The sequence below is a fragment of the Artemia sp. Qi Xiang Cuo genome, chromosome 14 (genome assembly GCF_049724085.1).
Source record: "Artemia sp. Qi Xiang Cuo chromosome 14, ASM4972408v1, whole genome shotgun sequence".
In the NCBI taxonomy this organism is placed as follows: Eukaryota; Metazoa; Arthropoda; class Branchiopoda; order Anostraca; family Artemiidae; genus Artemia; species Artemia sp. Qi Xiang Cuo.
The window spans coordinates 25,316,986-25,336,434 of record NC_142807.1 but is presented as its reverse complement, the minus strand read 5'-3'; the positions used below and the strand labels follow the sequence as shown (position 1 = coordinate 25,336,434).

Below are 19,449 nucleotides of genomic sequence, written 5' to 3'. Positions count from 1 at the left end.
TAGAATAAACAGCTCTTTTGAAAGTACTAAAATAAACTTTAGCGTAAAGAGCGAGGTATTGACTAGGGGAGAACCACCTAATATAAGTAATAATTTCTGCTCTTTCTAAGTTTTAAAGTTGCTCCTTACTTTCTGTTGAAAAAACTTGTTTTTTTATTTATTCAATTTCTGATCATTTTTTAAATAATCCTGGGAAATCCGGCACCCCCTTCATAGAATGTCCCTTCCCCCATGAACACTTCCTCTATGGAAAGATTCTCCCACGTTACCCCCTCTCCCCTAACCCCCCCCCCCACCAGAAAAAAAAACCCTAAAACGTCTTTATACTTCCCAATAACCAATACTACATGTAAACAATAGGCAAAGTTCATAACTTGCAGCCCTCCCCCCGGGGATTGAGGGGATTTAGTCATCCTCAAAAACAGTTATTAGATTTTTTGACTATACTGAGCAAAATGGCTATCTCAAAACTTTGATCGGATGACTTTGGAAAAAATGAGCGTGGGAGGGGGCCTAGTTGCCCTTTAATTTTATTGGTCACTTAAATAGGGCACTAAAACTTTTAATTTACGTTCGAATCAGCCCTCTCGCGATATTCTAGAACCACTGGGCCAATACGATCGCCCATGGGAAAAAAGAAGAAAAAAAAAACAAATAAACACGTATCCGTGACCTTTCCTCTGGCAAAGAATACAAAATTCTATTTTTTGCCGATAGGACCTTGAAAACTCTACGATAGGGTTCTCTAATACGCTGAATCTGATGGTATGATTTTCATCAAGTTTCTATAAATTTTAGGGGGTCTTTCTCCCTTTTTTTCGAGGCAAATTTTCTCAGGCTCGTAACTTTAAGGAAGTATAACTAAACTTGATGAAACTTATACATTTGAAATCAGCATAAAATTCCGATTCTTTTGATGTATCTATTTGTATAAAAACTTCGTTTTTTTAGAGTTTCGGTTCCTATTGAGCCGGGTCGCTCCTTGCTGTTACCATGCACAGTGTGTTTCATGGAAAAAATTATATTTTATATCTTTTCAGTTTTTTTTTTATACAAGAATCCACAGTATGGGTCACTATTTGTATGCTGGAGAAACTTCTTCAGCAATTTTTAATCCTGACACAAACAGTATTTTTTAAATTAATTTCATAGCTTCTGAAGTTGATCTGAAAAAATAAAACTTAATATTACTCCCAAAAGATTATATATATGCTCTTTGACAACCTGGATACACTTACACTCTTTTTTATTTATTTAAACAGTAAGAGCAGAAGTAGTAATAGTAGTATCCAAAAGTTTCAACTCAATGCCTCTAGTCGTTCTCGATTTACCTCTTAGGTGTCTTAATTGCATCCATAAACGCGATGCCTTTTGATTCATTTTAAGAGAAACATTTAGTTTTAAAGTATAATGGGCCAATTGCATAAGTGCGGGGGGATTGATATGCCTAATATCACCAAAGACGTAGTTGCTGGACCGTTCTACTATGCTGAAAAAAATGGCTGTCTCAAAATTTTGGCCGGATGCGCTTTGAAAATGAATGGGCTTGAGAGAAGGGCTGCTTGCCCTCCCATATCTTGTTACTCTTAAAAAGAGCACCAGAACTTTCAATTTTGAATTGAACTAGCTTCTTTATAGAGTTGTGCTACCTATGATGTTGCTTATATGCCATTTTGAAAACCTGCATGCGTACAGTTTTTCCTTTAATTGAAACTCCTAAACGTTCCCTAAAAGTTTATCTTAATACCTTTAGCGTTATTAGTTATATTAGCTGTAGTAGTCGTATTAAAAGCATACATATAATTCCTTCTGGCTAGTTCAAAATCCTCCTCAATTTAACCTTAAAGGTCTAAATTAACAATATAAGTTGTTCTTCAGATATTGCTTTGTCACCTTTTTGAAAGTCCACACGCTCACATATTTTTTTTATTTAGTTCGACATCCGCCGAAATATTCCTTAAAAGCTTCACCTTAATACCATTAGCTTGCGCAGTAGCAATAGTTGTAGCAGCAGTAGTAGCAGTATGCGCATAGACGGTGAAAATTTAAGCTTTATACATACAATCAACCATTCCTGAAGCATTTCTGATGCGTCCGCTTGACAACCTGTGGGGGCATATTGTGTTTTGATTTAGTTCCATACAGTTTCTATATATCCCAAATTTATCGCCTTTATATCCTTAGTTTTAATAGCAGTAGTAGAAGTAGTAGTAGCAGTAAAATTAATTGTAGGAGCCTAGGCTTTAGCGGCAGTAGCAGTAATAGAGGTAGTAATAATAGTAACGGTGGTAGTAGTATGAGTATAATATAACAGTAATAATAGCAGAATTATGATGCAAATATTTTCTTTTGGTTAGTTCAACATCCCTCACAACAAGCCCTGTTAGTTTCAACTTCACACACCAAACTGTTCCTAAGATATTGATGTTACACCCTTTTGACAACCTGCATACAGAGGGCGTGCTCTGATTCAGTTCATCTTTCCCCCTCAAAATTTCTTCAAAGTTTAACCTAAATGCCCTTGGGCATAGTTGTAATAGTAGTCACAGCAGTAGTATTGATATTACTAGTAGTAGTATTCAATAGCACTAGTACTATTAGCAGCAGTAGTATTAACCTATTGCCTTTTGGTCAGTTGAACATCCCTCTCATCAAGTCCTGAGAGTTTCAACTTAATATAATTAGCTATTGTTATAACATTGCTGATATATCCTTTTGATAATCTGTATGCTTAAATACTTCTTGAAATTTTCATTTCAATGCTCTTAGCTCTACAAGTAGTTGCAATAGAAGCAGTAGTGGTAAAAGTAAATGTAGCAGTAACAGTAGTATTAGCAGTAGTGTGTTAATACATATTGCCTTTTGGTGAGATGATCTTCGCCTTTAAGTATTCTCTGAAAGTTTGAATTCAATACTCAAATCAATTCTTGAGATACACTATTTTGACAATGTGTATGCACATAGCGTCTTGTGATTTAGTTCAAATTTCCCCTCAATATTATAAATGAAGTGGTGTGGTAGTAGCAGTGGTGGTAGTTGCAGTAGTATTAATGGCATACAAATATTGCCTTTTTGACTATCTCTCTTATCATTTCTTTAACTTTCCATATTAATATACTCAGTTATTCCTGTGTTGTACCCTTTTGACAATCCGTATACACATAACGTGTTTTGATGTAGTTCAACAATCCCATCCACATTCTCTAAAGATTCACCTGAATACCCTTCGTCTTCTTGGAAAGTAAAGTTCAAACGTGCATACCTTTCTCAATAACATATGCTATGCGTAACCATTGAACGAATGTGGGTAGGTTGACATCCCCAATACTGGACCCTTTAACAATATTGAACAAAATAGCTCTCTTAAAATTTCAATCGGATATGTTTTGAGGAATGATCAGCTTGGGGGGGGGCTGACGTCCCTTCATTAACTTTTAACTCTTAAAAAGGGTAATAAAACTTCCGACTTCCAATCAAATGAGCTCCATCCAAACCAAAGTTTATACAACTACCCGTTCCATAAAAACCTTATTTGCCCTGGGCATAACTTACAACCCTTGCCCACGGGCTCTGGGGGATTGTGTCCACCCTAAATACATTGTTATATGATTTTTGGACTATTGGTAACAAAATGGCTATCTCACAATTTCAATTGAATGTGTTTAGGGAAAAATGGATGTCAGGGAGGGGGCTAGTTGTTCTCCATCATGTTTGACTTTTAAAAGAGAACTAGAACTATACATTTCATATTAAATGAACCTCTTTTAAAGTTCACACGACCACCCCTTCCATAAATACCTTATATGCCCATGGGGCATAACTTACAACACTTACCCCCAGACTCTGGAGGATTTTGTCCACCCCAAAGGGCTTATTATATGATCTTTCAACTATTTTTGAACAAATGGCCCTTTCAATTACAAAAGGCCCTTTCAATTTACAATAGAATGAGCCCTTTTTAAAGTTTCAACGACAACAAATGGTCATGTCAAAATTTCTATCAGATGCATTTCGGGTCAACACGAGGTGTTGGGTTTTTTCCAACCTCTCATTACTCTGAATCTCAAAAAGGGCAGTGAAACTTCTGATTGGCAATCCAATGATCCCCTTCCGAAGTTTATACGATCACCCTTGCTATATAAACCTTAAGGACCCCAAGGGCATAACTTACAACCCTTACCCTGAGGGCTGTGGGGTTTGTCATCCTCAAAGACATAATTTCCGGACCTTTTAACTACGCCGAACAAAATGGCTATCTCAAAATTTTGATTGGATGTATTTGGGGAAGTGATGGGTATGGGAGGGTGTTAGTTGCCCTCCAATCACTTTCGACTATTAAAATGACACTAGCCCTTTCAATTTCCAATCGAATGAATCCTTTTCGAAGTTTCTCAGATAACTCCTCGATACGAAGTGCCCTGGTCTAAAACCAAAAAAAAGAAAAATAATAATACATTGTGCCAACATCGTTCATTACTTGGACAGCGCTATTGCATTTCCTATAATACCGTATATTCCCCATGGCATAACTTACAACCCTTTCCCCGAGGGCTCTGGGACGGGGGGGGGGGGGGTTGTCATCCTCAACGACGTTATTTCCGGACCTTTCATTTACGTTGAAAAAAATAGCTATCTCAAAATTTTGATTGGATGTGTTTGCGAAATGGTGGGTGTGGTAGGGGGTCAGTTGCCCTCCAATCACTTTCGATCAACTCACTTTCGAAGTTTGTAAGATCACCCTTTCTATATAAGCCTTATATGCCTTCAGGGCATAAGTTACGTCCCTTGCCCTGAGAGCTGTAGGGGGTTGTCATCCTGAAATGCATAATTTCCAGACCTTTCAACTACGTCAAACAAAATGGCTATCTCAAAATTTTGATTGTATGTGTTTGGGGAAATGGCGGGCGTGGGAGGGGGGTTAAGTTGCCCTCCAATCACTTTCAACAATTAAAAAGGGCACTAGCCCTTTTAATTTCCAATCGAATGAGCACTTTTCGAAGTTTCTACGACAACTCCTTCGATATGAAGTGCCCTGGTCTAAAACAAAAAAAATAATAATAATACATTGTGCCCACACCACTCTTTACTTAGGCAGCACTATTGCGCTGCCTATAATAACTTAGGGCATCCAGTCTTGACAGACCAGTATTTTTGAAGCAATAAATATTTTTGGGTGGATATGTAATTATGAACTTTTGACTTTCCTCAGCTACAGGTGTGTACAGAACCAATCTTATATGTATAGATTAAAACAAAGCTCCATTGACTCCGACTGACTATGGATGCTATGCAAATTCAACGAGTCAAACTAATTTACTGTATAGCAATTCTAGTGAGGAAAAACTATATACACAGTGAGGTTTGATAGTGAGGAAGAACTTTCTGTCTTTGATTACTTTGAAACTTACAGTCAGGAGCCTTTGGGTAAAAGGACCAAAGTAGAAGGAAAAAAATATCGGTTCTCCGTAAATGGAGCTGTGGTCTCAAAAGTTTAACAGACAACTGTGATGTCAAAATAAGCGAAATATGGAATCCTGAAATGAACATGATTGAAGTTTCTTACCCAATGTAGACCTCTAAAAACAAACTTTATCGCAGCAAGGCCTGGGAATGATATGGCACAGGTCTCACCGAAATTACTGCTCGACAAAACCACGTTAAAGCCTGAGAATTCACAATTAAGGTGAGCTTAAACGTCCAAGATGGAGGCCCAAGTTCCGGTGGAATAACAGTCTTGAGAAATTCCTAGACCAGGCTAAAATTCCGCTGCCAGATCCAGCTGCCTTTACTACTAACTGCCACACACAGAGACGGCTGACAACGAAATCAACGTCACCCTAGCATGAGGATTAAATAAGTAGGTAAGAAAGTAAGTGAGCTTAAACGCCAATTTTAATAAATTATACATCATTTTCATTACAACTGCTTAGACTTTGCTTTGGGGAAAAACTGACCAAGCAACACCTAATTAGACTCGGCAGTTTCTTGGCTGACGCCAACTGGCTTTTCTGTCAACACAAAGTGCAAATATGTTTGTTTTTGTTTTTTTTGCTTTTATTGTTTTTTTTTTTATTCCTTCCGACCAGTGGTATTTGCTAAATTTTCTAATGTGACAGGCATAGATTCCATACTACCATAATTGTATATCTTTTGCTTTATTTGCAAGCTTATTTTAAAGGTAATACTTACTCGATTAGGCTACTACATTGTGCCTAATACCTACACACATTCAACACAAGAGAGTGAGCTGAGAGCAGTCGACTCAAGGTGAAACTGTAAGTTGGAAAAAAGAAAGAAGAAAAAAGCCGAACGAGTTTAACTTTAGAATGAATAGACCATATCCGGGATTTTTTTTTCAGGGGGGGGGGGTATTAAAATAAACTTTAAAAAACGCATTAAAAATTGTTTGTATTCATTTTTGTTACGTTTTCACGAGTCAGACAAACATACTCGGGGAGGGGGTCAAACCCTCTAACCCCCCTCGATACGGCCTTGACCGCGTGATTTTATTAAACAGTTTAAAAATGGATTCAACTATTTTATTCTTTCTTTGGGGTGCTGGTGAATCAGATTTCAAAAGGCAAACCAACTAAATTTAATTTGTTTGGTTTATCAAAAGAAGTTGTGAAACGAACCTTTATACTAGCTCGATAGCTATGCAGTCACTTTTCAATTCTGTTTCAGCAAAGTTTGTTAAGAGGCATGTACTTGGTAGTGACTCATGAAAGTCATGAAGTTTAAACTCCAAATCTGACTAATTCCTTTTTTGTATCAAAACTAGCTAAATAGCACCTAAACTCTCGTACGAGATCCACAATCTTACAGCATACTTTTATTATATAAATAAATTTTTTTACAATTTTACTATATAAAATGAATTACAAATTTATTACATAAAATGAAATACAACTTTTTTCATGAGAATTATCTAAAGCATAGTCAAAATAGAAATTGTAATCTATATAGCTTAATTTTTGGCAAAAACAAAATTTTAAAGATTCTTTGATGTGGCAACCTGACAGAGGTCCCACCCCCCCCCCCCCTGTTTCCTCCACATCCTTGCATAACAAAGGGATTAGTGCTCTATATCATCTATTGTTACATAGCGGGGAATAAAGTATTCGACAGCCCACCTTGCCTGCATTATAGCTTCTAAACTTTATCGTAAAGACAGTTAATAGATCGACGGCCTGTCTTACATAAAGCATAGTTTTCGTGGGTTCCAAGTTTTAATGCAGCTCTGTACTTTCCTAAAAAAAAAACTTTATTGATGTTGTTTAAAGTAAGTATAAGGAATCTGACCTTCTCTCAAATCTCTGCTCTTTACAGTAAAGCTTAACCTTTCTATAACAGTGCTTAAAAAATGGATTCGTATAGATATATTTGATTTTAAAAATAAAACAGATTATTCCTAAATAAAAAGGAGTCAGAATCCACTCTTTTTGCTAAATTCAACTTACTATCACATTGCTTTGACACTTAAAAATTAATGTTTCCCGCAAATATTTTTCGTTCCCACAATGTGAGGGGAGCTGTTACTCCCTCAACACACGGGTTGCACCGACATATTATCTCAAAATAAGGGAGGTTAGAGGTAAATTCCTCTTCACATTTATCTGAAATCCTTACATATGCTACTCGCTGAACGTTCAAATATGGGCCAAAAACCACCGTTAGAAGTCTTATGTGCTCACCCCCCCCCTTTCATAAGAAAATCAACTAATCTCCACCCTAGAAGCAAACACGCAGCTATGGAATGTTTCAAAGCCGTCAGTTTTATTTAACAAAGAACCTGTTTAATAACAATTAATTTTGTATAGACTACATATGGGTTTAGATATAAATGTGCCATCGTCAATATACCTTCTGAGACTGAGAGGCAGTTTAAATATCCTTTCAACGATTCAAAGCTAATTTGCCCTATCTTAATTATTAGTCGATGATATTTTAGGCCTTATTTGGGCCAAAAAATACTGTTTTTTTTTTTGACAGAATGGCAGGAATCAGCAATTTACTATAGCTTAATCCCTTTTGTAACAGATAAGGGGTACTGGAACTTTAAATTCAAAAGAATCCGTTTCCGGTAAAGTGTAACCAATGGTTTAATACGATCGGCCCAAGAAAAATAGCAAAACAAAAAGATTGTATCCAGGAACATCTTTATCAGCATAGGTGTAAAATTTCGTATTTTTGTAGGTTATAGGTAAAGGGCTCTCAGACATTCAACTCTATTGTATTATTTTCGAATATTTTTTTTTGCCACGGGGGGGGGGAGGGTGTTTAACCTTTCTTTGCTTAAATTCAGCAAATTTTCAAACCATATTCAAAATTAATGAGTTTCACATATTTAAAATGAGCTAAAAAATTATATTTTATTGATATGGTACCGCGAATGTCCAAAATACCTTTTTTCTCCTTGGATTTGGTTATCGTTGCCAGTCAACTTTTTCAGTTTTAATGCAAGGTTTGACGATGACAGGTCAGGTTAGATTAGATTAGGTTTGGGCTAGGTTAGGTTTTTAACCCATTTCTAATATTTATAACCAAATTAAACCTAACCTAAACTAACATAATCTAACCTAACCTAACTTTAATTTTTACCATCATAGCTTGCATAAGACTGAAATAGCTGACACGCAAATCTAATTGAATCAAAGCAGAGAAAAAGAAATTTTGGACATTCGCCGGTGAATGTCCACTTAAACCAGATTTCACATATTTACGATAACACATAAACTGTAATCAAGAAGTTGTACTTTAGAGTAAAGGAGCCGCTGTTTAGTAAAACAAGTTGTATAGCAATAACGCTGTTTAGCCATCGCAGACAGTGATTCGAGGAAAACCAGGACTTAAATACCAGGAAGACTACACCCCAACAACTCTTTGTTAATGTTCAAATATATTTTTTTTCACCAATACGTAGAAATTGCTAAGCATATCTGGTACACCCCTTGAAATATTTCTGGGGGAGGGGGGCCTGATATATAAAAAATTAGTTTTAGGGTTACCAATTTCATATTTTTCAAGAGAGGCTCTTTTGATAAATCTTGTTCAAGGGTATTCGTCTCCTTCTTCACAAGTAGGCACATCGCGTACGAATGGAATATTTAATGGTAAAATTAAATGTTCTCCAATAAAGGAGAGCTTTTTTCTTACAAACCAATGTTGCGAGATTAGTACAAAACTATTCTCCAGAATGAAGGTAGTCTAGGTGTTAAATACTCCCCTCTATCCATATTTATCAAAAGATTACTTAACTAAAAGTTAGAGACTTATGCCAAAAGATACACTTTCTGAGACTTCAGGTACCCCCCCCCCCCTATTCAACCCAAAGTAAGATCCTCCCCCTAATAGTTGGTGCGCAGCTCTGCATCATATAATAGACTTTATTCAAGCTTCAAATGAATCAACTTTGTCAAATAAAGAATCAAAATAACTGTCTAAACAGTCTTTTTTGTACGGACTGTACATATCTTTAGGGAGAATTGCACCGTCATGTGTTATTATGACTCCGTGAAAGAAATACTTATCAATTTTTATGATTCTAAACCTATTAGCTTTACGAGAATTGTCACTGCATGTATTTTAAACTTCTTTGGGCTGAAGCGTTGCGCCACAAAATGGTACCATTTCGCTGAGGCATAATCTATCATAAGATTTTTTTCTCATAATCACCTACTCATAAATTAAACAAATGATTTAAGCTTTCTAGTCCTAAATCAAATCTAGGTACACTTACAGCAAAGCCTCAGACTCCCTCAAAAGCACTAGGAAATATGCTCCCATCATTAAAACAATCAAAATAGATAACAAATTTTCATGGTGTTAAACTAATTAACTTCATCAGAATTTTCACTGGATGTATTTTAACCTTCTTGGGCTGAATTGTTGTGTTGTGCCATAAAATCGTAGCATTTTGCTGAGACGGGATTTATTATCAGTTCCTTTTTTCATAGCCTTTTTCATTGTATTACGAAAAATGACCTAAGCCCTCCAGTCTTAAGTCAGATCTATGTACTCTTATAGCAAAATCTAAAAAAAAAACACAAGAGTACTGGGGAATATGGCTCCATTATTACAAGTATGATATTTGCCACAATTCAGAATACAGAGAAGCAGAACCTTATATTGGCCAAGCGAAAGAGTGCTATTAGTTTTCTAAAACTCAAAATTACTTACCCAATATTCGAAACCCTTTCTTTTGTGAATTGATGCCTATCTTCAAATGGACATTTCCCTGGTCCAGCTGAAACTACAACAGGTGAAACTGTCCTAAAAGGCTGGCCTTCTGTGGCCTTATTCTTTGGTATGCATTCTACTAGTAGCCAATGATCGACATCTTCTGTTGTTGGCAAGTATGAGGAATCTTCACCAATAAAACACCATTGACTTTCATTTGTTTCATCGGGTGGTGTTATTTTCATGGGCTTTGGACATTTTTTTCCTCTGTCTGTCCACTGACGTTCAAATGCATCGATCTTTTGCTGTCTGAAGCATAAAAACGTAATTATGCTAAAATACTTGTTGTCAATTGCATGACGAAACGCTTGTATGACTCAGGTTTTAACAAGGTACAACATACCTAGCTTTCTTCTTAAAAGCTGGTAAAGGGGGGGGGGAGGGGACAAGCTAACGATTTTATTTAGTTCCAAAATCATAAGCAATGCCAATGATGATTCAGGTTAAAAAAAAAGATACTGCATATCCATCTTTCAAAAGAAAAAAATTGGCAGGGTGGGCGACGGAAAGGGATGTTAGAGGGGCTATAGGCCCATATTTCCACTAGAAAGTTAATTATAGGAGGGGTGACGACTACTGGTCTACTTTGCTTCTCCAATTAAAGGCATTGAAAATCCCTGGATGATAAATCTTTTATCAATTTTATTACTTTTCCGCTAAAAAACTGGACATAGTACGGGCGGGATTTTCCGAGAGTCACGGGTCACTTTATGGCTTTAATAACACACATTAAAAATTTCTGCCTGCTCCATCTTTAATAGATGCTAAAAAATTGATAGCGGGTGGGATGGGCTGCTTTAGTGGCCACGGGAAAAATCTCTGAGTAATCCAGCTTCAAAGAAGGTGTAGTGTGACAATCGTTATTCTAAGAAGTTGACAGGGAGGTGTTGGAAGGGCTACCATGGGCACAAATAATACTTCCAACAATACAGAGTGAAAACGATTGCAGTTTTTGCTTAAGACATGATGTTACGTATCTATATTCTGCTGCAAAGTTAGCCGCGGGAGAGGAGTAACCACAAATTAGACTTTCTGCACTAAGTCAAATCTTAGCTTATTCTTATATCAAACAAGGCCATAACACGTTTTCAAACCGAAGCAGGACTTATTTTATTTTTACAGACAATCATTACCTGATATTTTTTTTCAAATATACACCCTCAACAATGAGGTTCTCAGCCCCCCAAAAATTTCTAAATTATGTATTTTATGAACGAATTTCTGTACGAATACACTTTGATTATGTGTTAGATCTTTATGGGTCAGTGTTTGACCTATAAAGATCTAAACCAGTTCACATTGTTTAGCCAGTTTTCACAGGGGATTATAGTTTGGATATTTATTTGATTGCGCAGCAAGTGAGATTGTGTATAATACTGTATAGCTCTGTGAACAATTTGCTTTGGATAATTGTATAATATTATAACCGTTGCTATGGATGCCGGATTACGATGGAATAAACGTTTGTAGGTCTCCACGGTCCGTCGGGCCATGCGCCACGGAGGTGATTGCCAATGCCATCTGTGAGCCTGTTCAGTAAAAGATAAGTGATTTTTTGATTTTTTTTTTTTTTTATCTTCAAGATACCCTTTAAACAGTTCGATTTAGCCCTAGCTCATTTCCAAAGATTCCCGTTATGGCCAGTCAGAGTCCTGCAGATCGCTAAAGATAGCAAAGGCCGAGAAAACTTCGTTGTTTTCTGCTACGGAGATATATAATATAAAGGAAGCTTCGCAAAAACGGGAAAAGGAGAAAAGTTTGTGTTTGAAGAAGCTAAAAACTCTCCCAAAATCTACAAAGGAAGCAAATCATACGCTGTACTCAAAATCAGCGACCCAGCGAGCTCGTCATCTCAGCTGTTGGAGAGAATTTTAGCTAGCGAAGATGAGCTAGCAAGAACACAAAAATCAATGATGAGAAAAATTCCTGAGAAAGTTTTAGAGAAGTGTGGGGATAAACAACAGAAAAGTGGGGATTCCTTAAAACAATCGTGCGAGACGGTAATTAGTTATATCTATACCTCAGTGTCCCATGAGCTTACACCAAAGTTTCGAAGCTTATTACAGTCCTACAAAAGTTTGAAGGAGAAATTCAGGGATTTGAAAATGCCGTGGCACAGATGGAAAGTAGAATCGACGATTTTGAACAGGAAAGGCTCCTAGATAGCCTAGTTTTCAACAGTGTGAAGCAGCTACCGGTTGAAGACTTGAAAGTAACAACAGCGAATATCATAACGCAGGAAATGGTTTTTCGCAAAATGACATTCAGAGTATTTACCGTTACCGTTTAAATAACTCCACTGCACAATGCCAAAGAGATATCGGATAGGTGTTTGTGATATTCAGAAACAGTAAATTGATTAGGAAAGTTATCAAGAGCAAAACTACACTTGCTAAGTCAGACATTTTCGTGTCAGAGATCCTAACGAAACGCCGTCGTGATATTTTGAACACGGCAAGGGATAGTTTTAAAGTGAGAAATGGCTGGTCTGATCGTGGGCTAATTCTCACAAAACTCCTAACAAGCACCAGTTCTCGCAGGATTCGGTCATTGGTGGTTTAGTTTTAGTTGGTTTTGCTTATTTTGTTATTTTGGTTTATTGTCTATCAGTTTTTTGTTCTGTTTTCATTTATTATTTTTACAATTATTAATCTGTTCCTAGAGCTCAGCTGCGCCTTTTTTTCTTTTTTTATTATTATTATTTTTTTCACAATGAGAGCTATGAAACTGTTGACTAGATATAAATATGTGTGATGTAGCAATCGGTACCACATCGAGGTTGAGCCGGTCCGAAAGCTGCCCGTTTGTTATTGATAGTTCTTTACTTTCGGATTTGGCGAATGAAGAGTCTAAAGTGAGTTATAGACCTTTGCAGTTTAGTAAATATCGTGATTCCTCGTATTTTAGAATAATGCAAAATGCTCATATCAATGTCGAAAAATCGAAGATATTCAATTTTATTTTGAAATGTCGGAATCTCCATGTTATGGCTCTTTGTGAAACTTTTTTGAGCTAGGATAGTCCTCTCTCGTCTTTTAGTTTTCCGTGCTATCAGCTTACCGCGAGGAGTGGAGCTTCAGTGAACGGCGGCGAACTCGGTTTGATAGTAAGTGATTCACTTAAATGGAAGCCAAGGGAGGATTTTAATATCTGGAGAGAAGGTAAGATACAAACATTTTCTATTGAAATTGAGATTTGTATGATGATTTGCACGAGGAAAATTATCCTATCAGTACTTTATAAGCTTCCAAATGTGTCATATGAGGATTTCACAGAAGGCTTCCAAAGTCTTCTAATGTTGGTTTAGAGGTCAGAGCAAGAGCTTTTAAACATGGATGATTTTAATTTTTATCTTTTATCTACACGTGGTTTTAACTTAGGTTTTTTGAATTGTATGGTTTTTTATGATCATATCCCCACTTTAACAATACGTACTAGGATCACAGATCACTCTTCTACCCTAATTGACAATGTGTCTGTCTCTTCAAAGTATATCGGAAATGCGTTTTCTAATATTGTAGTGAGTTCGGCGTCTGATCATTTCCAAGTAGTATTTAGTCTAGATTTTCAAGTGTCACGCCAGAAAAAGAAAAGACAATTGTTCGAGAGATTAAGCCTGAAAACATTCGGATGTTTAAAGAAGAAATGAGTGCAACATCTTTTGAATCTGTCTCGAACCAGGAAGACCCATGTGAAGCTTTTGCACTATTTAGTAGCATCATAACCACTGCACATGATACAACCTGTCCGCTGAAGACACTCAGACAGAGGCCAAAATATGCCGAGAAACCCATGGGTTGATGAACAGCTAGTGAACATATTTGAACAGCGGGACAGTGCGTTTCAAGATTATTTGAGATCTTCAAAGGGAGAAGATAATGCTCGCTTTAAACAGATTCGGAATATGGCGAACTCACTGAAAAGGAAAAAAGATACAATATTACTCGGCACTTTTTGCGGAAAATAAAGCGGACCCGAAAAGAACTTGGAAAGTTATCAATGAACTGGTTAGCGGGCCATGGAGACCTCAAGACCCTAGAACTGCAATTGAAGGAGTGGTTGCAGTGGACAACCAAGAGTTGTGTGACAAGTTCGGTGGTTATTTAACTAATGTTGGAAGGGAGATACAAGCGGAAACTAGAAATTCCCAAGCTCTTGTGAACGGCAACTCTTTTTCTGGTGAGCGGGGTTGGGAATGGAAATGAAATTTTGTCCCTAAGATTCAGCTGAATTTTCAAAGATCATCAGCTCGATTGGATCCAACAGTGCTGGGATGGATGGTGTTAACCTGAAGACTATTCGATCAATTCTGGTGTACATTCTTCCTGTGCTAGTGCACCTAATAAATTTATCAATGGAGAAGGGAGTCTTGAAAAGTTATCCATGGAAGACTTTTTGATCACCTCACGAGCCTGCATGCACTGTATAATGTTCATTCCGAATTCTGAAAGGGCCATTCGACTTTGCATGCTGTACAGCATCTTTTAGAAAATTTTAATTTAGCTTTAGAAAAGGGTAAGTATTTTCCTTTTATAGATTTTAAAAAAACATTTGATACCGTTGATTTCAGTATTTTATTGGATAGATTAAGAGATTTGGGTGTAAAAGGGAGATGTTTGAATTGGTTTAGTTCGTATTTAAATGGTATGTCAGTTGAAACAGGTTTTTTCCTGTTTCATGTGGAGTTCCTCAGGGTTCTGTTTTAGGACCCCTGTTGTATTTACTGTATGTCGATAGTATATGGTTCTACATTCCTGGTGCGTCTATGACATCTTTCATCGACGATACAGCACTTGTTGTTGCAGCGAAGACTCTTGAAGAATTGGTCCAGAAAGTAGACAGAGCTCTATAAGTGTTGAGTGAATTTGTAGGCACTAGCTTACTTAGCATTAACGCGACAAAGAGTAATTATATTCTGTTTAATCGGCCTGGTGTATCTCCAAATATTCCCAGTGAAATAGGAGCAAATGGTTCTGTATTAAAGCAGGTTGAGGAGGTGCGGTACTTGGATTAATTCTCGATCAGAACCTCAGCTGGAGAAGACACGCTGATGTGGTTGCGTGTAAGGTAGTGGCCATGGGATTTTCAGATATTTTCAACATTTTTTACCTTCTCATATTTTAGTTCTTTTATATTACTCTTTGATTGTGCCGTATATAAATTATGGATGTATGATTTGGGCTAGTAATTTTACGCACAATTTTAAACGAGTGCAGGTTCAGCAAAATAAAGCAGTGAGGTTAATTGGTAAGTATGATACAAGAGTTTTAAGTACCAAGTCGATTTTTAGGAAGCTTAGAATTTTGAATGTTGCTCAAATTAGATTTTCAAATTGGTATTTTTGTGTTTCAGAGTTTGAATGGTTTTGTACCTGATGTTTGTAATAATTTTTTCGTTTGGATTTATTTTACCAGATAAATGCTACGATAAAGTCTGAATACCTGTAAGTGGGCCAAAGATTAAGATTTGTTCGAGCTATTTGGCTAAGCACGTGGATTCGGTGATCTCGAATAACTTTTCAGACTCAATTCGGGAAGCGGAAACTGTGCCGCAATTTAAAAACCGGTTTAAGAAGCATATCCTTGCGGGCAGTTGGTGACTGTGGGACTGGATTGCTAGAGAGGACAACTTAAGCATTTTTTTTCTGTTAATATTTTTGTTTGTTCTGTAATTATTATTAACGTCTATATTTTTGGTTCTTTATTTGTGTTTATTTCAGTGATGATTTGGTTAGTTGTATAATTTAGTAATTGTGTACTGGTTGCGTTTTTCAAGCATATTTGCACTTTTTTTGTAACCGGTCATCAAGCCGGCATGAATTATATTTAATAAAGATGTTGAATCCTTTTTTTTTGTTTGGTTTTATTGAAAGCAAAATATTCCCTCCATTCAAAATAACTAATGACATTACTACTGCTACTACAAACAACTTTACTCAGTCCTCTTTTACACAGACTACTGAAATCTTCTTCTACACACACATGTACATTAAGGCTTAAGGTTAAGTAAAAAATCACCCTTTTTTGTCAAGGGAAGGATTATTTAAAAAAAACTTTCCGAAGTAGAAGGTCAAATTCATTAATCGTACCTCAGGTCCACGCTTTCCATAGTGTGGAACTCATTTTTCTATAGTTCTTCCATTTTTTCAAGTTTCCATTTCCCAAGAACATCTAGGAAAAAAAAGGACAAAAACAAGTGTTGCCCCTGCACCACCATTATTTGTGTGTTTTCTTTATTATACTATTTTGACAGTTTTTTAGGAAATACTTTATCCCTTACTTATCTCTAAAACGAACATTTTATTTAATACCATATTTTCCTTCCACGGTCCCATCTGTCTACATTCCTTTAAAACGGTTTCAGTGTCTGACTCCTACAGAGTAAGACGGATGATAGTAAAGACATATGTGCCGCAAGGAATGTAGATACAAATTTTTAATAAATAAACGGACTTCGAACACAAATGATTGCGCAAACAATTTGTTTAGTGAATGACTAATAATTTACTTTCCTTAGTTTTTCAAATACTTACTCCTGGAGAATTACTAAATTAAGAGCAATAAATAATGCTTTTTTCAGCAAAATTTTGAAGAAGGTCATCAAAAATCTACAAACAGTGTAAAGAAATTTATAACGTCAGTCAATTAATTTATAAAAGCAAAATAAATCCATTACTAAATAAACCCATTTGCATGATTCCCAAAAAAGGCAGAAAAGTTTAATAAGTTAACAATTGAAACAGAAAGAAGTTTTTAGAATTGCATTATCATTTGCAGTTTTTAATAGTTGGAACTGATCAAACACCTTTTTTAAGTTTTCTAAGCTTACTTAAGGTGTATTCTAGAAGCCGACAGCCATAAACAATCATTCCTTATTTGAGATTACCTTTATCTTAAAATCACAAACAAAACAATTTAGCCACTTAAAAGCTTAATATGCATAAAACAGGCTAATATCTTAGTCCCTTCTTCGCTCACAGTATAAGAATTTGTTTGAAATTTTACATACTATGATCACCTACCTCTTTTGACTAAAAAGGATAGTTTAGCCTAAAGCAATTATAAGCACTTATAAATAAGCGAAATGAAGCAAACGTTCTGGCTAAAAATAAGTCCAATGGTAGAAAAGACTAAGTCATTGAAAAGTACTTACTCCTTGGAAAGAGTGGTGATGCTTCTAAACCATTTGAATTTTGAAAGAGATACGTCAGCGTTTTCAACCTCAGTCACTGGATAACAAGGGAATCCATCCAAAATACATTTCGTTATTTTTAAAGAAATAACACTAGGAGTATTCCAAACTATTGAATAGGTCTTATTAAAAATTTCTACTGGGCAGGTGGAATCTTTAAGTATATCTAAAGTAGAAATGTGGGATTTATTTGGGTTATTCGAAAGTTTAAGAGTTATGTTAATTTCGTCTGAAGTCTTTTTGAGCCTTTTATACTGTTTGGCAAGTGTCTTTTCAATTGCGTGCTTAATTTTTGACTCAGTTTCTTCACAAGTCTCTGCCACAGGTCGAGTAAAATTGAAAACCCGTAAAAAATTACTGTATGGATCTTCAAGCTGGAAACTTATGCAAAAATGAGCACTTTTATCTAATATTTTAACATTGAACTTATCCATTCTTGAGAAGCCAGAACAGATCGAATGGTTTCGTCTTGATATTCTTCTGAAAAATGGTAGTAACAGCATGAGTTCAGACCCTGAAAAATAATATTAAATATTTGGTTAAATCTTACCTAAGAACAGAGGTGTATTATGAAATGTACCTCCCACTATCTATGAGGAAGGCTGGGACAACAATCAGACATGTGCACAAGCGTAAGGGCCTCCTAGCCCATCCTCTTCCAAAAACTCAGGTCATTTAGAATTTTTCAATCCTTTTATAATTTTTTATACAATGTCCTACTTTTTATATTTTAATGAATCTCCTCCCCCCCCCTTCTAAAAGCGAATTTCCAGGTTACAGAACTATAAGGCAGGGGGCTTTGCACAACAGGACGATATCAATTTTGAATGTGAGATATGTAGGCCCCAAAAACAATTGAGATCTTCATCTTCCAATGCCAAGAGAATTCTGAGAGAATCTATCAAATTTCCTGTAGTGTTGGTTATGCGCACCATTTGTAGTAGCATAACATTTTATCAAATCATTTGGCAGGTAAAGATTGATTCTGGCAAATAATACTAAAAAATCTACAAAACAAGAGTTTGATAAAAATTTTAGCATTAAAGAATTTGCTTTTGTCTTGATTCAAATATGCGGAATCCGTTGTGTCTAGTTTAGTGATCGTAAGTAATTAGCACAAAAATTTTGACTGATTTTATATCATGATTAATCACATGGGTCATTCAGACAAAACAGGCTAGTAGTAGTTACGACTGGAGTAAAAAAACAAACAAATAAGAACAAGATTAGTGATCAACTTCCCATGATTCTGTCATTCAAAAAATCAGAAACATTTCTGCCTCAGAAGTTTACTAGGATGCAGTGCAGAATCTCTTGTTTTGCCAATATACTACTCGCTATCCACAAGCAGTTTCAATAGAGTAAAAACCACACCAACACATAACCTATGCAAAAAGTATTTCATGGGTAATAAGTACTGTTCACTTACTTAACTTAATTTGCATATATGCAAATAGGTATGGTAATGGTTTTGTAGGATTAAAGCTGTCCACTTGCTTTGCTAACTTTGTTCAATATTGCTACTTCAATTTCAACACAAATAAAGAGAAAATATCATAAAAGGCACATTAGATAGGTTGAATATTTAACTTCCTGCTGTGGTAATTTTCTCAAGAGAATGGAGATCAGCTCCTGCTTTCTTTTTATAACAGTCAATTCAACGTTCCAAATGTTTACCTTCAATTCTTCGTTCTCTTCATGTTCATCTTTTAGAGTATATAGCATAGCCTTTGGTATTTGTAATCAAACAATGTCCTTTGGCTGCAGTGTTAATTAGTCTTTTTATTGCCACTCCCAAAAGGTTGTTTGAAACTCTTTCCTGTACAGACAGCTGTTCTTACTTTCTATCTACATTATTTCCTAAAACAAATATAATTTATTTTTGCCTTTCAAGAATTTTTTTTTCAATGCACAATGTTCTTCTACCTCTCATAAATTTCTTTTTTCTTTTTCTGTATCTTCAGCTTCCTTGGCAGCTAAGCTCTCAAGATATTAGTGACATGCCAACTAGGCAAACAC

At 36.0% G+C, this 19,449-nt stretch overlaps 1 protein-coding gene across 3 annotated transcripts in view; it reads right to left on the bottom strand.

Moving 5' to 3' along the window:
- LOC148944303 (2',5'-phosphodiesterase 12) overlaps positions 1-19,449 on the bottom strand; it is a 104,263-nt gene that overhangs the window by 73,607 nt on the left and 11,207 nt on the right. For all 3 annotated transcript variants that reach the window (XM_089100772.1, XM_089100771.1, XM_089100773.1), the window contains exons 2-3: positions 17,392-17,944; positions 10,180-10,488 (exon numbers count right to left, since the gene is read on the bottom strand). In XM_089100772.1, the coding sequence (XP_088956898.1) occupies positions 10,180-10,488; positions 17,392-17,933 (851 nt within the window). In that variant the 5' untranslated portion in view covers positions 17,934-17,944. The remainder of the gene's footprint in view (positions 1-10,179; positions 10,489-17,391; positions 17,945-19,449) is intronic.